The following is a 25,081-nucleotide window of genomic DNA, read 5'->3' on the forward strand; positions in this document are numbered from 1 at the left end:
CAATAGAAAACATACTATATTTAATATATTAAAAAAAAAAAAAGGTCAGGAGAATGAAAAAAGTTTGAGAAACTACTGCTTTTATCTCAGATCTGTCAGTGAGATCAGGATAAAGACTTTTCCTCTGTAATGTTGCAGTATTCAACAATTTTGCATTAGTGTCACTGTTCCTGATCTGAGCACTTGTTAAGGACTTCATCTGAGGAGCATCTTTCAATTTGCTCTTAAATTGTTAATATTATTATGAATGTTAATTCATCAGCTACTGATCACTCCAGCTTAGAAGACTGGAAATTGCATTTTTTTTAAGACAAGGAAAACAGTGGCAATGCATCTGTATTTTGTCATGAACTCAACACAGTTTCATAACTAGAACATGCAGTTCTTTGACCTATCTGTTTGTCTTTGAGGCCATAACCTTTGCTCTCCTTAGACTCATCATATATTAAGCAACTTAATATATCTTATTAATATCTTATTAATGTTTATAAATACCTGAAGTGTGGGAGACAGAGGGATTTGGGCAACCTCTTTTCAGTGGTTTGTGGGGACAGGACAAGGGGCAATGGCCGCAAAATGGATCACGGGAAGATCCACACCAACATGAGAAAGAACTTCTTTACGGTGGGGGTGATGGAGCACTGGAACAGGCTGCCCAGAGAGGTTGTGGAGTCTCCTTCTCTGGAGATATTCAAGGCCCCTCTGGATGCCTATCTGGGCAGCCTGCTCTAAGGAACCTGCTTTGGCAGGGGGGTTGGACCCGATGATCTCTTGAGGTCCCTTCCAACCCCTGCAATTCTGTGATTCTGTAACTATATATCTCTAGAGTATATATCTCTAGAGCAGTCCATTTTTATTTCTGATCTACAGTTTTACTTTTCCTTCAGCATAAATCTGCATCTTTTAAACTTACCTTTCTTTACTGCTCTTGAAGAGTCTGTGTTTGTAACCTAACTTTAAAAACTGCAGCTTGATTATGGGCTAAGTAGTTGCAAGACAAGAACTTACCTTTTCACAAGCAAATTCAATTAATATTGTAAGCCATGTCATAGAGGAAGAAAGAATGTTTTAAAATACCAGTTACATTTGTTATCTCCTCTGTTTCTGGGGCATATTATTTAATTGTTGATCATGGAGTCTTACTTGAATGCCCAAGAGGCTATGCTGAAGTTGTTGACAATGTGCTCCCTGGAATCGAATATTATTTGAATGAAATTTGCAAAACACATCTGTGGATGGACTTGCATAAAATCTGTGGACCTGCTGGTATGTTTATTCAGACATAAAGGAGAACCAGGCAGCAATAACTCCTCTGCATCAGCATTAGCAAGAGGATTATCACAAGCATTATCACATCACCTGTGATAAGAGCACAGACTTGCAGAAAACAGCGGATGTTTTCAAGATGTTTTCACTTTTATATTCTGAATTTCTTTAATATTACTTTAAACAGATATTTAAAAAGATATTAAAGATCATAATTATTAGAAAAATGCCTTTATTAGTTGTCAGCGTCCTTGCCTGTGCATATTGTGATGTTTGTTTGTAGACAGTGTGAAACTTAAACAAGCATGCTTGAGTTAACTCCATGAAAATTGAAATTCAGGTGACTCAGGCCTTTTGACAAGTTAATAATTTGATTGCTTGTTTTGGATTAGGTGAGATTAAATCACAGAACACAAATGATGGAAAAGCTTATTGTATGTTTACACTCAAACACTCCATATCTATTAGAAAAATTGAGAATTTAAGGAGAAAATTAAGAACAACTACTTGTTCTTTAATTTGTTTGGGTTGCCATTTCAATCAACTTCTGACACTTTTTGTTGCATTTATTCCTTTTTATTCGTTATGGATATTCTATAATACTTGATTTCCATCTTTTCTTGGTTTTCATCAGTTACAATGCCACGCTCCCATAGCAAATCACCAGACTCCTGACTAAAGACAAATTCCACTGGTTGTAGGAGCTTGTTGATTTTATTATTTTCCAGAGAAACACTTAAGATTTTGAGCTCACTAGTGCCCTATTTTAAAAAAAAAAAAAAAAAAGTTCTATATTATTTCTGATTTTTTTAACTTTAATAAAGGAATGCACTTGTTCAAGCCTGACTTCTGTATGTAGCCTCACCCTTGAAGTGTTTCCGTATCCAGTTGTGAAGTTAGCCGTATTCATTGATGGTTTGATAACAGATAACTTCACAAGCACATTTCATTTATTCAGTTTCTTTATTATGATTTTCTTCTCAGAAGCTCTCTATTGTCTTTCTTTTGTGCTTGGATATGACCCTAGCTTTTCATCTTTCTCGCACACAACTCCATAGATGTACTGATTAGGGAAGATAAAGGATCTGACCTGCCATCCAGTGGAGTCAGTGACAAGATTCGTGCTTGGACTAGCCTTTCATTAGAAAACACAATATACGTTTTGTTGTTTGGGTTTGATTCTATTGGCACCTGTTCCCATAAAAAAAAAAATCATTGCAAAGGCTTTTTGAAACCTTTTAAAAAATTTTCTGAAGTGACCCCTTTTATCTTACCCTTTGATAATACAAAAATAGTCACAAATATGGATAGCAGAAGTATTAAAAAAAAAAAAAAGTGGAAAACTCTTTGTCCAAAAGGTTTTCTTCTTTCCTTTAAGGAGAAAATACAGTTTGCGATGAACACGATGTCTCTGTCCTTGAGGGTTGGCCACACGGCTCTCCTTCACTGGATTACATGGCATTAGGGCTTCCAAACTCCTTCAAAGATAGGTAACCCAGGTCGCTTCCAGGTCCAGTTGCAGGTCTAAACAAGACTTAGGTGTGCACCGTCCCTCCCCCTCTCCCTTGGCACTCCCTGACTGGAAAGAAACCCAGGTGCATAGGCAGAAAGTGAATTGCAGAGTGGAAAAAGTACAGCACTGGATGATTTGGGAACTGAGAGCATGGAACAGACTCCAGAGCGTGCTTGTCCTGCTGCTTTTGTGCAGGCAGATTGCCCTTTGGGTCTCTGAAGAAGCCCACGTGGAAAATCCACGTGCGGTTGTGTTCTTGATTGATTAGTGCTGCATTGTTTTGCAGATAGTCATACTCAGTTGTGTGCATATGTGGTAATCAAGCCCACTAAATCTGTAAATAAACATGTATTTGCTCCAGTGTAGTTTGAAAATTTGTTTTTCCATGCCTCAAATTGTACTTGATAGAATACTTATGATTTGAAGAGGCTGTAAAGATCTTCAGATAATGATTTTGTCTCTTTGAAAGTACAAAAACCATGCATAAATCCTGAAAGGTGGTGTGAGTGGCAACATATGTTAACTCAAAATACACGGACCCAAAATAATTAGTGTTCCAAAGGGGCAGAGGCCAAATTCTGCCACAGGCTTTATTCTTCTCCCAGTTTCCAGTGATTGTAGGTTACAGCTAACCATCTCTCAAAAGGGTGTGGTTAACCACAGCGCTGTAATGTGAAAGAAAACTTCAAAGCAGGGAAGATAAGCTATGCAGTTGCCTTAGGCTTGGGAGAGACTGAGCTGAAATAGGAGGGCTGAATGTATAAAACACACTCCTAGATTTTAAAACTGCAACCATCAGACGTTGTGGACATCTTACTAAATCATTTAGACCGAAGTGCTGAGCACATACTGATCGTACTTTGATATATTTTAATGGAGTTTAAAGGGAGACACGACCATTCTCAACACAGCTGGGTAGAGTAAGAGGTTAAAACACGGAAATACCATCAGTGTCTGTTTCTTATGGAGTTGTCTGCTCTGAAATCTGTAGTTATTTATTTCATAAGGGCATGCTTATTTTACTGCAGAAGTTCTCCACTGATGACCTCAGTTACTCTTCGTCCTTCCCTTTCAAAAGCAAATTCTGCTAGTGTCTGCTTTTGATGTCAGTGATGGGAAAATAGCAATGCAGTAGACCGCTAATGCAAGAAATCTGAAATCTGTTTGTATTATCAACAGCTGGAACTACTGGGTACGAGGTCATTTGACATCACTATTGCCAGAAAGACTTTGAATTCTCCTACATAATTAAAACAAACCATGCGGAGACTAACTAAATGTAGTTTGTAGCAAGTTTTGAGTGAGATTTGGTAAGACTGTGTTCAGCTGCACGTCTGAGTGTATTGTAGTTAATTATGTTTCTTTTACTCAGTTTGTAATATCCAGGGATGGAATGGTTTTATTGTGTTTTGCTAACTTTATAAAAGAGGGACGTTAAATCTACTTAAAGATAATCCCAGCATCAGTTTCGTGTCTTCCCATACCTCAAAACTGGGCATTATATACTGTTGACCTTTCTTCTTTTGTGACATATTGATAATAGGGGCTTTAAGAATTCTTCACAGCAAAATAAATTTTAGAGTGTCAAGAGAATTAGCTAAACGTCATCCAGCCAAATTGGTTTTTACGGACTTAATATTTGAAGGGTTTTTTTTGTTGTTGTTGTTTTTTTTTTTTTTTTGTATTTTGGGACTTGCAGAGGTGGAGGTTGTGTGTATAATGGCCATTTTTATACTTCAATGAAAAATACTTCCTAGACAGCACTGCAGTCATTCCTCCATATTGATATCTGGTAGAAAAGGGCATATTGGCTATAGAAAAATGGTTCTTTTATAGAACATCTTAAAAATTGGAGGGTTCATACAGTCATTTAGGTTGGAAAAGAGCTTCAAGATCATCGAGTCCAACCATTAACCTGACCTACCAAGTCCCATCACTAGACCGTCTATATTCCTTAGAGTCATGTCTACACATCTCTTAAATACCTCCAGGGAAGAAATCATTTCACCTAACTTCACATTTTTATACCTAAGCTAGTCATCTGTTTCCTTTTTGGGCTGTGGGGAAAAATAGACACATCGTAGGCACAATTCATCTCATTATAAAGTAGACCTCTGAAAGAGATCATATGCTCGGCAGCCATGAACTTCTTTTTACTGTTCACTCTGTAAAAATAGAGCCGAGTAGTTGAGATGTAAATGTCTGAGGTAAAATGAGGTGCAAAAAAAAAAAAAAAGACAAAATTATTTGTATTGTTGGGACTGGACCACTTCATCTCCATGAAGGATGAAGCTCCAGTAGTTGTGCATGTCAGTCTGTGTTCCAGTGGGCTGCCATCTGCATCACCTCCTTTTTCAGGCGTTCTCTCCACTTTTGAGCAAACTGCAGGAAAATGCTATGGGTTTAAAGCATTTGTTTGTGGGAAGGCTGTTGGGGAGCAAAGACACACATCCTCCAGCCACCCCAGTCAGGAACCCAGGAGAGCAAGCCTGCAGTGGGCTCTCTGGGGAGCGTGGGTTAGCAGCTGGTGTGGGACACATCTGTTTCTCAGCCCTGCGTCTTGCTTGTGATTTTTCATTGTGAACTGGAAGAAATTCCAGCAATTTTACTACCATTAGAGCAGATGACAAGTTTACCAAGTACTTAGAGATATTAATTCTGTTCTCTTTCATTTCGAAAATTGCTTGATGCAAACTTCAGTTAGCAGCATTTCAGTCAACCTATGTATAGTATGAGCTTTGTCTTCCTCTGAGTGCTCAGTATTAACCTACTGGGTCGTGGCAGTTGGTGTTGACATTCGCAACGTGTTTAAAACAGATTGAAATGGGATTCTGTGAGGTGTCAGCAAGAAAATTCCTTCAGTTGCTCACACAAAATTACCTCGAGCTGGTCTGTTTCCTGGTGGGTTTTGAATCATTGTGCTTTAGTAAAAAATTCCGGTCTTTTAGCAGCAGGCAATTATAATTTCCACTGAAAGCAAATATTGTTGAGGATGTGAAAGAATATAAAATTATGTACCGTAGGTACGCTGATCAGAAAGGGTAGAACAAGGTTATATTTACGTTGGCAGTTGTCAGAAAGAACAGAAAGAACAGAACACATCAAAGAAGTACGAAGATTAAATTTTACATTATTTGGCAGCCATACTGTTTTTTTTCCCCTGCTACAAGTAATGCAGTAAATTTCCATATATGATCTTGAAAATGTTAATAACAGTGAAAAGACCCAACACTAATCTAATATTTGTTACAAAGAAACATCTGAAAATAATTTACGTGAGATGTTCTCGTGCTCTCTGAAAACTGGGATTCTGGGGAGGAAGGTGTGAGATTTTTGGTTGGTCTGCTTATAGAATTAGCTGACAGAATGCTTGAACATGATTCTTTATTGTGCTCATTTCCCTGTCTGTTATTCCCTAACCATATGATACAGCTAACATACTAATTAATATTCCTAATAAAAGGTAAACCCTTGTACTGTAAAAAAGCAAAATAAAACTGCAGCACACTGAAAATGTGATATGTTTGGGTATGTTTCATGCCTTGTGATGTATTTTGGAGATGTTTGTACTTCAAACACTAAATGCAATGTTTTTAAGGTGTGTAGTACTTTGAGAAAGCACGCTGTTTTTTCTGGCTGTACCAGACTAGAGACTCAGTAGATAAGGCTTTAGATCCTTCTCAATCAACGTTTCCTTCCAGCCATTTGGAAATGACTGCATCTAGCCTGTGTCTTGGTTACATTCCTTTACAACAGATATAATTCTCAACCTAAGCAAGATCGTAGTGATAAAAAAAAAAAGTTCACAATCTTGAAACCTGTCAATTCTGTGATAACATGTAATAGGTAGCTTGAATAAATTAATTACTGCCTGTACGGTATAATTGCATTTATTTCGTGACAAACACGGTAACCCTTTCTGTCACATTGTGACATTAAAAGCTCGTTAGTTTATCATTGGCAAATCTTTTGAGGTGATAGTGTTCTTGCTAACAGTCTGTTGTCTTGGTTTTATAGGTATGCTTCAGAAATCACCTTCAGTTGAAGATTTTGTGGATGCCCTTGTTTCAGACTTAGACCAGGACTTCGAAACTTTTATCACGGACTCATAAAAGTATTGAACAGAACTGAAATATTTTACGGAAGATTGCATACATCTTAATTGTGGTTACAATGTTGTTGTGACTGGTTTTGCTTCTTGGTGAACACTTGTACATGTTTGAATATCCGTGTTGGTGGAAGAGTAATAAATTATCTCATTGGATCACCTGGTTTCATTTATGAAGATGATGGGATGATGGCTTTCCACTTCACAGGAGCTTAAGCACGGAATTTGAGAAAATACTCTAATATGTACTATTAAAAAAAATGATTTTGTAGGAACAAAGGGTTAAATGGGAATTGAATTCATCCTCAGGGTGGGTGGAGCAGTGCAAACAGTCTTTCAGTGGACAAAGTGGTTCTGTGTTAGCACATAACTGTCAAGTGTCATGACCCATAACTGTGTGCGTGGGTCCTTCTCACACGCTCCTGGGTATTCTTTAACCTTTCTTAACTGTTGTTCCTTGTGGGAGTTCTGCACTGGGGAATAGAAAACTGTGTTCTCAATGGAGAAGAGAAATTGGAAAGAAAGTTGCAGTGGAAAACTAGAAACTATTCGAGATAGGGAACAAAAGATGGGAAAAGAAAAGCTGTAGTCATACAGGTATGTGAAGGAAAATGTTAGGATGGGAAGGAAAGAAACACTTTACAACATGAAAACGAGAGGAGGTAAAGAGGAAGCCCGTAAATGTTTCCCAGTGGAAGATGACATGGAAAGTAGTCGTGCTGTGATGATCCAATAGGTATGTGCATGGCCACGTTTGCAAGTAAAAGTAGTATCATTTTGTTATATGAAGCCATCGAAACAGGTCTTCTGTAGGTTTGCAGCAGGTGCACAAAGTTGTTGGGAGGAAGAATGGAGTTTGCAAGGTGCCACAGAACTGTTATTGCTATTGAATTCATAGTGTTTACAATATCCATCCAAGTTACAGTTTCTTGTTCCTAGGCTTACCTCCTGCAGATCTGCCACTGAGCTTCAGTACTCATGCATCAGGAATAGCGCAGTTGTTTTCTGAGAAGTTTTCTACCATTAACTGGGTGCTTTTGTCCTTTTACCTGTTTGTTTTGTTGCATAGTGGTGGTTTAGGTTTGCGCACGTTACGTTAAGGGCTTTACTGGATGAAGTATGTGGTGAGTATGGATTTGCAGGCATTTTGGTGATTCCGCTGCAGGGAACGTACTGTGGAAATAAGTTGGCAATGTGTGCTGCTTAGGTGCGGCCTGAATCTGTTCCTGCATCTTTGTCCACATGGAGTTTCCGTTTCATAATGAGTGGACGAGTGTTGGGAAGCTGTTAAAAGGCAGGTCTGAGGGCACAAAACTCACTTGAAACAAAGATATTTTCCAGTACATTTAGCTCCAGATAGCTGGAGCAGCTGAAGGTTACACATTACATTGTGGGTGTTTAAAGGAGTCATTATCAGCGAGGGTTTCTTCTCCCGAAGGAAATTCTGAAATGGTATTTGAATGCCTGTTTAAAAAATGTGGTAAGTTTTTCTCTGAAGTAATAGCCTTGTCTTTTAGAAGTCCTCTGTAGGTTGATGCAAAAAGTTTAATGTGCCTATGCAAGTGCAAGTGAAAGGAGCAAGAAAACCAAGGCTGAGAGATGAGAGCAATAAGCTGGAGGAGAAACAAGTGAAAAATAAATATACAGACTTTTATGGAGAAAAAAAAAAAAAAGGATGTTTGGGAAGAGATAAGTAAGGGTGAGAGTTGATTAGGTGTTTGGACCCTGCTTTTTAACAGAATTTGTACTATTAGGCATTGTTTGATATTTTACCCCATATTTTCACTTTGTTTTTATATGGTGGGAATTTGTCTTGCACAAATAGTACTGCCATTCTATTAGAAGTGATTTTAGATGTTTTTAGATATGTTTTGACTAAAGAGTAGCCGATCTATTTTCAGATGTGCCACAACCAAGCCTCCGTGCTTTGTGTCTGACTGCATTCTGCATCTCTCGTGGGCCCTTAAGAGGGAACAGTTTGGTTTAACAAACTAGGTGGGTATTTCCTTCTAAGTCAAGTGATTAAAAAAAAATAAAGAAACTGAATTAATTTAAGCTTAAGTGTGAGTAAAAACATATTTTGAAGATGGTAGGTTCACAAGAGGAAACAATAACTCGTAAAGGTAAGTTTAGCAGCCCTTTACAGAGTACTCAGTGGACGTGTGGGAATTAAAGGGTGTCACCAAGGGAGTCCTGTGTTGTTGGTTTCATGTTTTCTGTACTGAGCAAACTGCCAATAATGTTTATCTGGAGTTGGCGGATCATAAAAGATTCATTGTGACAAAAAGAACTTGGGAAAAGGAAATCCTAATGCCGACGTGAGCCTTGGAGCATTACTGTAAGGAAAATAATGCATCATAATTGGCAGAATAAGTAGAACATTTAAAATTAAGAGATTGCCCGTAGGTTTTAATTCGAAAGAAATTGAAGCGATGTTGATTCTAGAGTTTACATACTTTATCAAAATATATATGGTAGTCATTGGTTTATGCCTGTGGCCTCTGTTACTTCCTTCATTCACTGTCTCATTTGATCCTTCTGTAAACAACACTCCTTTCAAGTTTTTGTCAGAGTAGCATCAAACAACATCTTCCTAATACTAAAATCAGATAGAGACAAAGAAACGAAGAAAACTTTGTCTTTTGCCAGAGCAAAGTGGATTTTATCGTGTTGTCACAGATTCATAGCTCTTGGGACGTTTGATGAAGGTGGGAGCTGGTAGGAAAATAAATATAACTCAGAATGACAGCTTCAGTTTTGTTTTTTTTTTGTCAAGAAACTCTGTTGACTCCACTAATTTTTGTTTTATGAAATAACCTTTGAGGATTGAACAGTAGACGTGATTAAGCCTCTTGAGAACACATTATATCACCACTATGATGCTTACTACAGAAAGGGAAATGTTTTTCTAAATGATTTTTTTCTCCTTTTTTGTAGTTTCTAAAAATGGTTCCAGCTGTTCAAATGTCTGATGCTTTTTCCTTTTTTTTTTCTTTCTGAGAGACTTTTATTTTTCAGCAAATTTGTGTACTTTCAGTAATGTGAGATCTCTCTTGTGACCAGCAGTGTAACTCCTCTTAAATGTAAAAACCACTGTAATCCTTTTCCAGCATTCCTTACTTTCCCACTGGGGCTGCTGATCTGGCCGTCCAAAAGCGGCTTTTAGAATCCTGCAACTCAGTGTCATGCTTTTAATCTGAAATTGTGCTATGTTTTGGATTTTAGCTGCTATAGAAAATAAGTAGTGAACATCTTTGGAGGAAATTATACCCTTATGCAATTCTGAGATAATAACATGCAATTAAGACATACCGGAAAAACACACATGGATTACATTTGATAGTCTGAGGTGTCAGTTATGCTTTTATTTTTTTTTCCCCTCCATGTTTGATGTGATTGTTTTTCCGATTCACCTAAAGTAGACTGAAATCTTGCTTAATAATTGCTTTCTGGTGAAGTAAACACGGTGCAGCGTGGAATTCTCTTGATGCCTTACCGACAAAAATGAGAGGAGCAGAGGAAAGCAGCCAAGTAGAGAAGGCAGGGAAGAGAATGGAGATAGGGCAAGGAAGAATTGAATATAGATTAGAAACCAGGCTTGAAAAACAGTTGATACAGAAGCAAAATAACCTCTGTGATACAGATTTAGGGAGACTAAAAAAGGGTTTTCTTCCTGCATGTATTTACAAAGCAGTAAGTCTAAAATGGAAATTACAGCACTGTCACTAACAAAAAAGGCAGAGTTGTTAAAAAATGATTCTGCTTTGTCTTCAGTGAAAAGCCAGATGGAAGAATTCGTGCTGTCTGTTGATAAAATGCTTCCTAATTCTAAAGATGCAAAATAGCACCTTGTACAGTGAGTCACGCATAAATCAGTGTACACAAATTAAAAATGAATATATTATCAAAACAATGGAACTTAGTATTGTACATGATACTTAGGTGGAAATGAAGAGCGTGGGTCATTGTAACAGCAACGTTGGTAGCTCAGAAAGGATGTGTTTCAGGTTATCAGAAGATTAAAATATCTAAATCATGTTACAGAAGCAGAAATTTGAAAGTCTGAATATCAGTCTGGAAAACAAGTGTCTAATGAGCCAGTGGTTGAAATTGGAAGCATTTGCCCCCAGTTTTTGGTTTTCTTTTTGACAGCAGGGATACCTGAGCACTGCAGCACACCCGAAGGACTGTGCTGGGGTTGGCTGATCACCATGAGAAACGTCAATCAGAAATGGACGATTTTTCTCAAAAATGTGCCCTAGTTTAGATTAATTCACAGGAGCCCCATAGCCTTAGTTACTCAAGTGGGCAGTCGTCTTCCCAGCCTTAAGGGCTCTGGATGAAGCGTTTTTGGAGAGAAGCTGTGCCACGAGGGTGGCAGGTCCCCAGTCGCCGGGTCCCTGTCCTGCTTGTGGCTTCGTGGCTAGGAAAGGGTCAATGAGAGATGGAAAAGTTGGAGCCAAAGCGCTTCCTTCGCTGCACCTTAGGTGGGAGGCTCTGAGCATCTGGTGTTTCGGAGAGCTTCTGGGCAAAGTACTGGAGATTTTCTTTTCCCAGAGCCAGGGATTTATTTACACGGTGTTGGGAACAAGTTCAAGTGAGTGCCTTACCCTGGCAAATTCGCCGCCTGCCAAAAGAGGAAGATTACATTAAAATCAGAAGACAACTCGAGAGCTGAAAGCGAACGATTGCAGAAAGCAAGCGTGCGGGTTTCCTGGGGAGAAGCACCGTGGGAGAACAGCTAGCGTGCTCGGGGAGGAGGGGAAGGAGATAAAAGATAAGGCCGTATAAATCAGCTCCGGCAGGATGGCCGGGCGGCCCCTCTGATCTTCCCCGGCTGAGATTTGTTTATCTTTCAAGCCTGCTGCGGCTGCTCTTCCCCAGATGGCTCTGGAAAAGGAGCTGGTAGGAAATCCTCACGGCTTGTTGCTCGGAGGAAGCATCCGAAAAAATCTGTTAAAAGACAAAATACTTAGACCAGAAGCAAAGCGGCGATAAGGATCTGACAGAGTAACTGGTCGGTGCTCTGCTGGTGCACGATTTTATAAACAGAGGGGAAAGTTGGTGGGGTGCCCCCCCCCGCTGTGCAGTTCCCTGTGGGCTGTGGGGCAGCTGCAGATGGCTGGAGCTGGCCACCCCGCTTCCTTCCAGACTGGTGGCATGGAAAGGGTCCAGAGCATAAGTCTGCTAAAATACGAGTGTCAGGAATCCTGTTTTAAATTCAAAACACCTGGAAGCATCAAACTTACTGTTGTGGTTTTGGGGGGCATTTTTTTGAAGGTGCCATTTTTCAGTACATCACCATCATTCGCTTTTCCTGCCTGTCGTATGAGTGAGTTTGTACGTTAATAAACTTCATTATGTAGCACTATTAAAGTAGTTGCAGAAGGTGGTTTTCATTAATCTTCAGCACATCCTGGGTTTTAGGAGGGTTAGCAGGGCAGCATTTAGAAATAAAGTCTGTTTATTAACAGTGCCCTTCTGAAGTACTTAGCGCAGGCTCAGTTGCAGCCTACTGCCAGTGTTCAAAATTCATACAAAAGGACAAATGCTTATAAACACGGAATGGGTTGTTGGTGTCACATAGTGCAGCCCCAGGTTTCTTCCTTCTGATTCATAGAATCACAGAATGGTCGGGGGTTGGAAGGGACCTTAAAGCCCACCCAGTTCCAACCCCCTGCCATGGGCAGGGACACCTCCCCCCAGACCAGGTTGCCCAAACCTGAAGGTGGAAGCCCCGACCTCACATTCCCCTTCTCAGTACGAGCCAAGTCTTTTTCCAGGATAAATTCCCAAAGCTCCAATGAAGTTATTAAAGACCTGCAGTGTTCATGCTTGTCAAGCATTTTCTCCTGAGGTCATTTAAATCTATCCTTGATCCCAGGAGCTGAGCTGCAGGATCCAGAAGCGATCTCATTCTTCTCATGGATTTTGGAAATGGGGAAGGCAGTGAAGTTGACTTGAATGTCTTTAAGTGCCTTTCTTTACATACAGATGTGCTCAGTTGTCTACATTTTCATTCCACAAGAGTACAGTTGTAACAACGTCATTTGATAAGACAGCCCTAGAGAACACAAGTGATACAGCAACCTTTATAAGAAACTAAAACTTCTACAAACCAATTATTTGTCTTATCAAAGTGATTCATACATGCCCGTGGTAAATCCCATTCATTACAAACGAGTTTAAATCACAGTTCATTGCCTCTTACTAGCTGCACAAATAGTGTGCATGGTCGCTGTAGGGTTAAAAAAGGAATAACTTGTCACCTTTTAAAGTTCGTAAGAATTGGAGATGTAATTGAACACTTCAAGAAAGAGGCAGTGCTGTTAGGCTCAGTAACTTGGCCATCAGGGACAGGGGAAAAAAAAAAGAACAATATGAAAAAGATGTTTTTGACTGGGGTGATGCTCTATCAGACCTGTTCCCTTGCCATCCAGGAAATTTCTCTTCTTATTTTCCCCTATTTTGTCTCATCTTGGCCTGCTGCCAGCCCCCTGAGCCCGTCCTTCGTGCTGCGCGAGGTGCCGCGTGTCGGCAGGCACGGCTCTTGCTGAAACCCTTTAACACTGCAGGCCGTCTGCTAAACAAAGTGCTGGCTTGCTGGCAGGGTTCTCCCTAAAGAGGGATTTAGATAACTTGTTCTACTTAATCAAATTAGTTATCTTTAATTCAATCAGCTTTTTAAGCCAAATTCCCAAGACAAGGTGGTTTAAGTAGTTTGTTTGGTTTGTAATCTCTGTTTTCCAAAAAAAATGCTTTTTCCTTTGGTTTCTGACTGTCTCAGATATATGTGAGAAAAAAAGTGTTGGCTGGCTGTCTTCAGGGAAATGGCTAATTTGACATTGAACCTCTTGAACATTCCTTATTTCATCAGCAAGCTGTTACATTTCCCAAGTCCCTCCCCGCGTCTGTCAGAAGCACCTGTCCAGCAGCTCTGAAACCTGTGTCTTGCTTGGTTTATTCCAATTTTTTTTTCTTCTTGCTCTGCTCCATATATGTTTCTCATCCTGTCTTGCACCTCCGGCTTTATCTGCTTCATTTGGGAAAAAGAAAAAAAAAAGAAAAAAAAAGAAAAGGAAAAAAAAAAAGAGATACATTTCAGTTTCTTTCTGCCTACCACAACTGAATTGGTGGCCCTGCTGTGGACATGGTCCTGGGCAGCCTGCTCTGGGTGTCCCTGCGTGAGCAGGGGTGGCACCAGGGGCCTCCAGGGGTCCCTGCCAGCCTTGGCCACCCTGTGATGCTGTGAGGCTGTAAAAGCTCAGCTCTTATCGTAGTTCTTTCTCTCTTTATCAGGACCCTTTATGCCGACTGAAAGCATTTCAAATTCCAGTCACCACATCCTAGATAACAGGTCGTTTCTGTGTAACCAGCCCAGAAATGTGCAGGACTCGTTTAAATAAACAGGACCTTTGAGCTTTCCTCTTACTTTTTCATTGTTCACCTTGGTTTTTAGGCTGCTTTGATGCAGAAATGGGACATGCAGCTGTGCTCGAACCTGCACTGTCTGCGTTTCATCCACTAATTTTTGAATCCATTCTGTCAAAGAGCTGAAAGTCACAAAGGAGCTGATGGGTCTCTGGAAACAGGTGATATGGAGACGGAGACATCCTCACAAAGTCAGGGCCGGGGAAGGTTGTGCTCCAAGTGCCTCCTCTGCCAGAGGGCCCAGAGGCAGGTGAGGACCCTCTGGTGCCCCAGCCCTTCATGGAGGATGGTCCATCAGTGCTCTCGGCCTGCCAACACACCACACGTCCGCATTTCCTCAGCTCTTAGGAAACCTGCTTTGGCAGGGGGTTGGACCCGACAATCTCTTGAGGTCCCTTCCAACCCCTACAGTTCTGTGATCCTGTGACCCTTGTGCTCTGGTGAGGAGTTGAGGGACCGCAGTTGGCGTGGCCCTGCTGTGACTCCTCAGGAGGCTTCGTTGGAGGCGGGACCAGCTGGGCCGGCCATCTTCCTGCCACCACGGGCAGCGGTGGCAGCGCGCATGTGAGAGCAGGAGGCGTGCGAAGGCAGGGCTGGCGGTTTGGCCGACATCCCAGGATTTTGTTTCATCTCCCTCTGAATGCCGGGGCAAGTGATGAGGCAGGTGAGAAGCTTTGCCTTTCTGCCTGTGTGTCACAGAAAAGGCCTCCTCGTGCCAAATCACGAGGCGGCGCTGGAGCCTCCCTTTTAAGCTGTTGCTACTTCCACTGACCCGAAACCTGTATTTTGCTAATCTTTTAGGTTACCTCTGAATATACTTTTTATTTGTTTTCTTTTTAGAATCCACTCAGAAAAGTTTCTGAGTCCTCCCTTCCCAGGAATACCCAGCTTGCAGGAAATCCCCCAGGTAAGCTCAGCCCATGTAGGCTGACTGGCCCTGAAGAGGAATCCCAACTGGAAGCCACCAGTGCCACCATTGCCTGTGCACATAGTTTCTGCTTGGCCAGCACATTTCTGTCATCCCTTTCAACATACGGCTAGGGGAGGAGTGTGGATTTTTGCAGGCTGGTGGCCGGGTGACAGATGGCAGCACCCGACAGGAGCTGCAGGTTCAGCGGCGCATGGTCCCGCTCCCCAACTCCACCAACAAGGCTGAGGCTGGGTGAGGTGAAACCCAGCTTCCAGGGCAGCTCATTCCCCCACCTTATATTTGCTTTTTGCCTACCTCTGCCATAAACACTGCACCCTGCTATGCAGTGCTATTTGTGCAAATATCGACACAAGGAGAGGCGAGTCTGTAACCTCTCTCTTCGTTAGTACTGCTCTGATGCCGTGAGTGCTATTAAAAATGTTAAACAAACAATCTGCAGAATATCAAAGGAGTTTTTGTTTGCAATCTGACTTTCAGAAACTCCAGTCAAAATTCAGGTCAAAAGTGCCCCAGCGCACAGGAGGCTGGCATCTGGGGTGTCATCATGGGGCTTCAGGGAGTCCTGTTTGCCCATTGTAGAAAAATTTTGGATTTTAACAGCAAGGATCTGGTATTGATATTTGGTATTGATAGGTATTGATATTTAATTGTGAAGATATTGCTGTTAGTGAAGTGTTAGTGAAGACAGTGCTGTTATATGACAAATATTTGATTTGTGTCAATGTCTTTGCATGGAGGAGAAAGATAGAGTCCCCCTTTCATGAATGTGTGTGGGATGATGTGCGCTAGAATTTCATTTCAGTGGCTGAATTGTTGCATAACGTTCATAAATGTGTAGAAACATTTGCAGCCAAAACCTATGAGGGTGGGTGGAACTCAGTGGAATTGTTTCCATCTGGGTAATGCAAAAGATACTCTAGTGTAAGTCTTTGTACTTCATTAAAATAGGAGACTTTCTTACAATTAGATTTTAATAACCACTTTGTAAAAATGAGCAATCTGTTCTTCGTTGGCATCTAACATCTTCTGCAGCTATCCTACTGTATCCAAAGCCCACCAGAAGCTACAAAAAGGGCAGCTCAGTGGCATTGCGGTGACTGGGTTGCTCCATGTCTACCTGGAGCAGGGTCAGATGCCCTCACCGAGGCAGGGACAGAAATCCCATTCACCTGCAAACCTCGTGCCGATACTTGGCAGCCCTTCACAGAGCTCCACAGGACCCAGCACTGCAGCTGTGAGCTTCAGGTCTTGCTTTGAGGATCCCTCAGAGTTTCAGTCGTACTCCTTCCTGGCCAGGAGCTCCCCATTCCCCATGGCAGGGCTCCCCAGGTCTCCTGTTCACCCTCTGTGTGGCACCCAGAGGTCTCTGGGACCGGTGGGGTTTGTCCCTGATGGGCTTTGGGCAAGAAGCTGTTGGGTTAGTCAGCAGGAATCCTGTCTGCTCTGAGCTGGAGGATATGCCCCCACGTTCAGGTGTCTGCTCTGTGATGGAGCCACACCGCCCAACAGGCTGCCAGAGAAGGGGCATAACTGAGCCGGGGGGGAGGGGGGGGTCTTACCTCACTCCAGGTTTATTTTTCAGGGGGAATCCCTTAATTTGGCATGCACCTCAAGAGGAGACCCTTCCTACCTCCTGTTAAATTTAGGAGATCTCGAGTGACTTGGGAACATAAAGAGCTGCTAATGGCTGAGTCACTTCTGCTGCAAACGGGCCTTCAAAAGTGCTGCCCAAGGCAGTAAACCTGACTATCCCAAGCTGGAAGGGACCCACAAGGATCACTGAGCCCGCGTCCAACTTGAGTACACCTTTAGAAGTCAAGGTTTATAACCATTTGCACCTGGGGACAGAATCACTGTGGATACAGCTGCCATCACCCCCTCATCATGTGGCTGCTCCTGCAGCCCCTCTCTGTGACTTGCCAGCAGTCCCAAGCGATTCCTGAACTCAAGACTTGTGTTGATGTTGTCTTGCTCTTCCCATGCTTTGGTTGCTTGTTGTGTACACTAGGATCTCCTAAATATAGAAAAGGATGTGAAGAGTGAGCAGCCACAGACACAGTTTGCAGATGCACCCTGCATGAGCAGCTCAGCTGGCTGCAGTACAGACGTGTGCGGTGGCCCCGTGTCCAGGCATTGACCATCCCAGAACGGGCTGGTAATGGGAAACGTCCAAACTATTGGACAAGGCACAGAGCAGCTCAGCAGAAACATGTCTAGTATGAGTGTTTCTGTAGTGGCAACAAAGGCAAAGAAAAGAGGTGGCTGATCCAAGTTTCACAGCATCACAGCATGGTTGAGGTGGGCAGGAACCTCTGCAGGCCACCTGCTGCAACTCCTGGAGCATGTTGCCCAAGTTTCTCTTTCCTGGACCCCCAAGAAGGTGGCATTTTGCTGCAGAGCTGCACCACTTGTTCAAGGGCTTGCTGTCAAACATTTAAGAACTGCTTTCAGGCAGATTTTTACAGTGAGAGCCTGCTGTTGTTGTCCCCATACACTCCCATCTGACACAACGTAGCTTTCACTCTTCTCTTTTTAGCTGATCTTTGTGCAGTTCTCTGCGTTATTGTTACAGATCTCCTGCTAGCCTCCCAGCGCAGAGCAGCAGCTCCCGGGCAGTGTTTGGGCTAATGTACAGCCGTCGTTTGTCCAGGCAAAAAGCGCTGGTGTTCAGCGTGCTGGGCGGGTGACGGAGCCCTGGCACAGGCTGCCCAGAGAGGCTGTGGGGGTCTCCTCCTTGGGGATCTCCAGAAGCCGCCTGGACGTGGTCCTGGGCAGCCTGCTCTGGGTGTCCCTGCTTGGGCAGGGGTGGGAACAGGGGCCTCCAGGGGGCCCTGCTGACCCCAGCCCTGCCATGATCCTGTTAGTGCCAGCGTTATCAGGCAATCAGCGGTGCTTCATTTCAAGTGGGAGAGGGCTGCTGTGCTCGGCTCAGTCCTTCCCCTTGCACTTTCATTATCCAAGAGCTGAAATTTCAGGTCCACCTGTAGAAAAGCCACAGGTGGCATTAAAAAGGAAGATAAAACGCACAGGGCGCAGGGGATTGCTGTGCTGTTAGAACATCCCGGGGTTGTGCTGTGGTCAGTGAGGCCACAGGCCGCCCCTCTCTGCGAAGGGAAGGTTAAGGTGCTAGTAGAGCAGTTTCATTTCACAGCTCAACATATTTTAACTGGAAAATGTGCTCTTCCTCAGCCTTTGATAACACTTTCGTTAGTTAGAAAAGTGTCCTCTGTCCAGCCAATTAGCAATCCAAATGCCCACAAATACATATATATATATATATACACATATATATAAAATTGGGAAGGAGAATGCCAGGTCCCCAGGGAAGTCCTGCAGGTGGCTCTAGCAAAACCAGGACCAGCTGCTGACCTGCTCGCGTTGCGGCCGCCCTATTGCAGTCGTGCTGCCTAACACAGGCTGCTTGCTAGAGCAAGGAATCTCTAACTCTTTGCTTTTGCAGCACTACTTCAAGCACACAGGTGGCAAATTGGCTTCCAGGTGTGGGGCCAAATTCATGGGTGAGGCTAAGCTTGTGTAATTTATATGTTTTCCTGGGCTTACACAGCTACACCAGTGCCGACACCCACACTTGCTCTCGCTGCAGCTTTGCCACCAGCCAACTCCTGCAGCTCTGGCGGTGCCCTTGCAGCCGTGGCTGCTTCCCTGGGCACGATGGAGACCTCACTGCCCTCAGAGCTGCCAGCTGGCTTGTCGTGGGCAGCGACCCTGAGATGGAGGAAGTGACCCTGCTAACGCAGGGTGGCTTTGCAAGAGCTTGGAGCTGGTGACGGCAATGTTTCCAGCTCTATCTGAATCTGGGTTTTCACAGACTGCAAATTAATTGCGCCCAGGAGCACATCCTTCAGCTGCTGGAAGCAGAGGAGCAGCGCTAACAAAAGGGCTCGCCCACTGAAACTGCTTTGCAGTTTCCCACTCCATCACCTAATAAAGAGCCAGAGACAAATGCACCAAAGCGCAAACGCTTGTTTACTGCCAAATGTCATCACACAGCAGCACGTTGCACCACACTGTGTGCTTCCTGCATGAGCCCCATTCGCCCGCTGCAAGGCTTTGAGCAAATGTAGCGGAACAGTTTGCAAAGAGAAAAAAGGCAGCGGGGTGCCACGGTAGCACAGCCGTGCTCGCCACCCAGGATCGAAGCACACAGTGAGGATCACGGCCCCGTCCCAGCCACGGGTGGATGCCGCCACTTGGCTCACCCGCTCCATGTGTGAAGTTGAATGTTGCACCAGGAGTATACAAAATAGATCTGATGCCAACAGTCATTCATTTTGCTGTAATACTTTGCAGTACAATTATCTCAGGGAAGAGAAAGTGACAGCTCCGGACAAAAAAGGAAGGCAGGTTTTTGTTTCCATCATAATTCCCTAATGTCCTTCCTTGCTGTAATAGATAAAAGTTTTTGCAGTACTTTAGGTTAAGTAAAATACTAGCAATTGTTACATACCCATTTGGTTGGCTCTTTCTTATTGGCTGCTGTGACAAATTCCCCATCTCTAGTTCTCACAGAGAACAAAAGTCCCAATTAAGGCCAGTGCTTGAAAATCACCACTTTAAGCTGTTAAACTCAACTGTTAGATTCATTTTTGCTGTGGACAGAAGGAACCCAACCGGCCGGACTCCTGGCAGGTCGGTTTTGCGTTCACAGTGATCGCTTTTCCGAGAGCACTGCGCAGGGAGCACCTGGCACCACCACTGGGCGCCTTTATCTCCTTTGGTTTCCTTCTTTTATTTCCTTTGGTTCTACATGGGAACAAAGCCTTAGAGGTAGCTGTGCGCTCCGTGTTACATCTCCCAGGCTGATGAAATCCCCACGATTTAAACCCCCGATTCTGCTTTCAAGCGGTGATAGGCGAGGGGACCAGCTAGGGGAGGCAGGAGAATGGGAAACACACCTGGGGAAAAGACGGCAAAGCACTGCCAGAAAACCGAAGCAGTGACAGGGAAATGAATAAAGCAGAGTGATGGGGAAGAGCCATAAAGGAGGAGGCAGGGGGGTCAAAGACAAACCCAGGTGCATCAGGAAGGAGAGGTCAGTGCTGCCTGTGCCTGCTTCACAAAATCGAGTCTCCATCAAGAGCAAGGAGCTACAACAGCAGTTGTACACCAGGGGCAGGGGAACTGCAGCAATCAGAGGGGTTTTCCTTCCTGCACATCCCCCTGAGCAGCCCGAGGTTATTTGGCAAAACTTTTAACACCCAAGTGGGAGCTTTGCTGAGTGTCTCCACAGTGCAAATCATTGCACAGTTATTTTCTCCTGTCGCCAGCTGGCTTCTCTTTTTTCGTTTGAGCTGCCCATAGACTATGACACAAGGACAGATTTTTTTTGTAGAATGGGTTGGTGTCGGCTGGGGGTGTTTTGGTGTTTCTGGCCTGATTCCTGGGCCAGGGGATATGGCACTTTTCTCTTCCATGAGAAAATAAAACTGGAGTCTCACTACAGGCAACTTGTGAGTAACGTAACAAGCAAAATTTAAATAGAGATAATCCTTTTTTGTCTCCCCCCAAAATGAGGTAACTGGGGAAAGAACAGAGATTGCCTGGCATTTACACCTCCTTCAGCTCTTGCAGATAAGTTATAACAAGGCCAGATGGAAAGGTAACTTCTGCTCCCTAAGACCAGGTAGGAATTGCAGGCGCATCCTCAGAGCTGCAGCAGCTGAACGCCTTAAACTACAGGCAAAGTGAGTAAGCAAACAGAAAGCAGAGCCCTAAATCTTATATATATATATATATTTTTTTTTCCCAACTAACAGATGTTATTTCTTTCTTTTTACTTCTAGCTTTCAATTACAACACTGATACACCTGCAGAAGGTGCAATGTTGCATCCTGAGGGATATTTAGGCTTCCACGCTCCTGATCTCTGCACAGCTGGGAGACTGGCAGTGAGGGACGGATGTAGCAGGCTGTAACAGAAAGGAAATGAAAAGGCTTCTTCTCTAGGAAAAGAAATCAGTTGTAACTGCAGCAAGACCTCCTCGATGACATTGTGTGCATTAGGAAGCGTCATCTGGCAGACAGATATTTTCAGGAATCTCTCATACAGCTCTTGCCAAAGCCTTGAATAAACTCAAATGCTATCTATTTGTTGTTGAAAGCCACAGGATATGTAATTTATGGCATTCTTGAGCTCTTCCCTGCAGGTCCCATAGGCTGTTTGAAATAACAAGGATGAGCTGAACCACAGGCTTACTTCTTTTTATCCCATCAAGGCAATAGGTATTTTATCATCTGAAAGGCATAAAGTTTTGTCTGCCTGAGTCTGTCTGTCCTGCTAGTTAAAAATCAGTGTGTGAAAATAACTTGGGGTGTTCTCATCCACATGAATGGGCTAGTCCTCTTCAAGTAACAAAAAAAACCCTCCGAAGATTAAAATGTAGCTAAAGAGTGAACTTAAATTAATATTGAAGGTTTCATTTTATTGAGGGTTTAACACAGAAGGTAGCTGCACAAATCCTCACGGAGGAGATGCTCTTATGTGATTCCACAGCATTTTGTCATCACGCAAATACTTTTTCAAGCAAGGATTATTATTATTTATTTCAATTTGTAGTCTCAAAACTTCAAAAAAGATGAGGAATTTTGACAAAACCTACTGCAAGTGTTATTTGGTAGACCATTATAGGTCTATTTTGACATCTCAGTCAGAAAGCTCTTCTCCCCTTGCACAGATGTGGGGGTCCCCTTAGCTTTTATTGTTGAACATCCTTAGGAATGAGTTTAGGGAAGCTGAATCTGTTGAGGTATCAATGACAAAGGACCCACTGCTATTGGGTCTACCAACATGAAATGTCATCATGTTGGCCAACAACTTTCTTTTCCTCTTGGAACAGAGTGAACCAAATTGCCCAACAGATACGTGGATTTCCTCAGGTTAAACTCTGCTACCATGTGTAGCAAGAATCAGCATAAGTATACAAGAAAGGGCATTTGCAATGTATGAGCTGAAACGGTTCAGTAAATGCTGTTATTCTGCTAATTCAATAGCCTCCTGCAAATACATATTTGCACTGGTCAGGTGCAGAGTTCATGCAAGTTTAAGTAAATGTGAAGTTAGAGGAAAGGTAGCTGTGGACTCAGCCTTTACTTTGGCTTTTAAAATCCAATTGTCAATGGAGACATAATGAAAACGATGGCTGGGAGGCTTCGTGTGTGCGCGGACACGGCTATTAGGCTGCTTGGTAAATGCAGACGTGCACGTTTCTGCCTTCACTGACCATTGTGGGGAGGTGGACTGGTGCTCATCAGCCTTGCCTGCGTTGTGTGCCCCATCACAGACAGTTCCTATGGAGGGGACCAGCCAGGGCCTTAGGGTGCCAGTGACCCTGGTGGAGAAATATGCATTTACTCAGTGAATATTCCGGCATGTTCCTATTGAAGAGCACAAAATTGCAGATCTGGAAGGAAGCCATGGAGTACTGGCTGCACATCCTAGATGTTCCGGGATGTTGTTTGCAGTCATTTCTTTTTAACTAAGACTCTTACATTGTTCCCTGAGGTGTCAAGGGCACTTGGGTTTCTGGACTGAAAGATATTTAACAAAATTGAAATAAAGCCTTTATTATTTTTTGGTAAGTTTTCAGTTCATTTTGTAACCTCTGCCATATCTAGAATGAATGCTTTACAATATAAATGTCTCATTTGAACCGTAATTTCAGTGTTCTGAAATTTCCTTACATTTAAGGGATTAGGAATGAAATTACAAACTGGCAGGGACAATGCCCCGCCTGAGACCATATGCAATACCTTTATCAAGTGTGTTTTTTTTTTTTTTTCTTTCTTTTTTTTAATTGGTTATTGTTTTATTCTACTGTAGAATATACGCTTATGGAAACATGGATATTACACATGGTATTTATATATATTTATCATTATGTTCCAATGAACTGTCTGATACGTACATTGGGCAAAACAACATGATTTCTTGAATGACAGTGGTTTCAATTTTTCCAGGCTTTAACTCAGTGCTGCCCCTTAATTGGTTACAGAATAGACGTTGGTATGTTGAGCCTACAATAATGACAATGTTTGTGTGCTGACTAGCAGGTGAGTGTCCATCCACAACCTGACACTGGGAGCTGGGCAGGAGCAATGGAAATCGTCAAAAAGACGGAGGCTTGGAGAAAGAACTTCCTAAAAGCTGCGTTCTTTTTGTGAGTGCTTTTCCACCCATGCTTTAGAAAAAAAAAATATCTCATTTATAAGCTCTTGAACAAGCCAAAATCCCCTTTGTCAAACCGAACAACAATATTCAACTGTGATAAGGAAGGATTTATAAAATCAGATGATGGGAAAAATCTAAATCTTCCTCAACTTCACCTGCCATTGAAGCTGTGTCACCAGCTAGGAGCCACAGTGTGCCCCAACAAGCAACCCCCCCAATCAGGATATTATTAGGAAACATTTGCACTAATCCCGTCATTCACTGCTCTTGTGGAAGGCAGCAGGCTCGCTCCACATCCACCCACCATTATTTCACCCTACTGAAAGCACTGCCTTATCGGACGTAATCGAAAGGGCTCATTCGTCATGTGGGGAGCGAGCGGGTTTTACCAGCGCTCACGCCAAAACTAAATAGGGATGAAATTGCACCCTGCCAGCACAGGGTGGGCATTGTATGGCTGTGCAGTACGCAGCCTCGGCCCGCCCCGTGGCTCCACGAACAGTGCACGCTCGCTTCAGTGCTTTTCGTTTTTGTATGGCTGAAACAAAGCAGCAGTGTCTGAAGTGGAATGTGCTGCAGGTAGCGAGCTAAACCTCCACCGCCGCAGTCAGCGAGGGGATTAATTAAACGCATGAAGGTTGTTGCTTGGAGGGACTTCACAGGAATGCAAACCGAAGGCCCTCAAAGAGCCCACAACAAAGGGGAAAGCCATGTGATCTTAAACTCCTGCGAGGGTGAGTGGTATTGGATTAAGGGCTTGGTCTACCTAGCAGAAAGGGCAGGAAACATCGCTGCACTAGAAAGCGATGCAAGCAGGAAAATTTTTATTTATTTTTTATTTTGGTAGGGTGGATTAAAATAGTGTAGCCTTGCTGAAGACATTTGTGTTGTATCTGATACAATCAAATGTGTGTGATAGTCTTAAGAACACACACATAGTTTGTTTTGTAGTTTGCTTCCAAATAAAATATCATAAACACCTGCTTCAATCCCTGTTTCTCTCTTGATTTTCTTCATTTCATTTTTATGTTTTGCAGGGCGATGCCACTGTGATCCTGGCCGTGCTGGGAGTCACGGAGCTGTCTTCATCAGTACAGGGGGGTACGGGGTCACTAACACAACACACCTCATGCTGCTTCGCGCAGACCTGCAAGCTTCACGGGGCTTGCAGGTACACATGTGCTTTCCACTGTGTACAAGCTCTGATTTCATTGCTTGTGTAAGTGTCTACTGGCACAGGGTGCTTGGGATCTGGCAGACCCTCTTGCTGTGACTTAACTTTCCAGTTACCCGTTGTTGATGTTGCTTTTAATATTATCTTTTCAACGCTCGCCAGCTGTGTCTGTGATCTTCATTCTGCTACCTGGAAAACTTTTATCATGCTAAAAACTTTTATCATCCTAAAATAGCCAAGTAAATAAATAATGGAAGTAGCTCAAGCAATCCCAAAACTGTGTGGATCCTTTATTCAGAGCACGTTAGCTTAAGCCCTTTCCACTGAAGTGTTGCTTGCAGATTTTATCAATTTATTGTGGTCTGCAAAGAAAGTTTTCTCATCTCTGCCATTGCATGTTGCATGGTCAGACCAATTTGTTGAAGTCACCGATCAGCCTTGTATAGGAAAAGGATGAGTGAAAATCTGTGT

General features: G+C 43.0%; 1 protein-coding gene and 1 long non-coding RNA gene across 3 annotated transcripts in view; both read left to right on the top strand.

Annotated features, from left to right (window-relative positions):
- MIPEP (mitochondrial intermediate peptidase) overlaps window positions 1-7,043 on the top strand; it is a 75,716-nt gene extending 68,673 nt beyond the window's left edge. For both annotated transcript variants that reach the window (XM_066989764.1, XM_048072807.2), the window contains one exon: window positions 6,797-7,043. In XM_066989764.1, the coding sequence (XP_066845865.1) occupies window positions 6,797-6,856 (60 nt within the window). In that variant the 3' untranslated portion in view covers window positions 6,857-7,043. The remainder of the gene's footprint in view (window positions 1-6,796) is intronic.
- A 5,870-nt stretch (window positions 7,044-12,913) lies between these two features.
- On the top strand, window positions 12,914-24,830 carry LOC106040352 (uncharacterized). The gene is made up of 4 exons (XR_010828368.1): window positions 12,914-14,982; window positions 15,159-15,225; window positions 23,319-23,425; window positions 24,474-24,830. It is a non-coding gene; the product is annotated as an uncharacterized lncRNA (long non-coding RNA).
- The last annotated feature ends 251 nt before the right edge of the window (window positions 24,831-25,081 follow it).

Source organism: Anser cygnoides, chromosome 1, assembly GCF_040182565.1.
Source record: "Anser cygnoides isolate HZ-2024a breed goose chromosome 1, Taihu_goose_T2T_genome, whole genome shotgun sequence".
Taxonomy (NCBI): domain Eukaryota; kingdom Metazoa; phylum Chordata; class Aves; order Anseriformes; family Anatidae; genus Anser; species Anser cygnoides.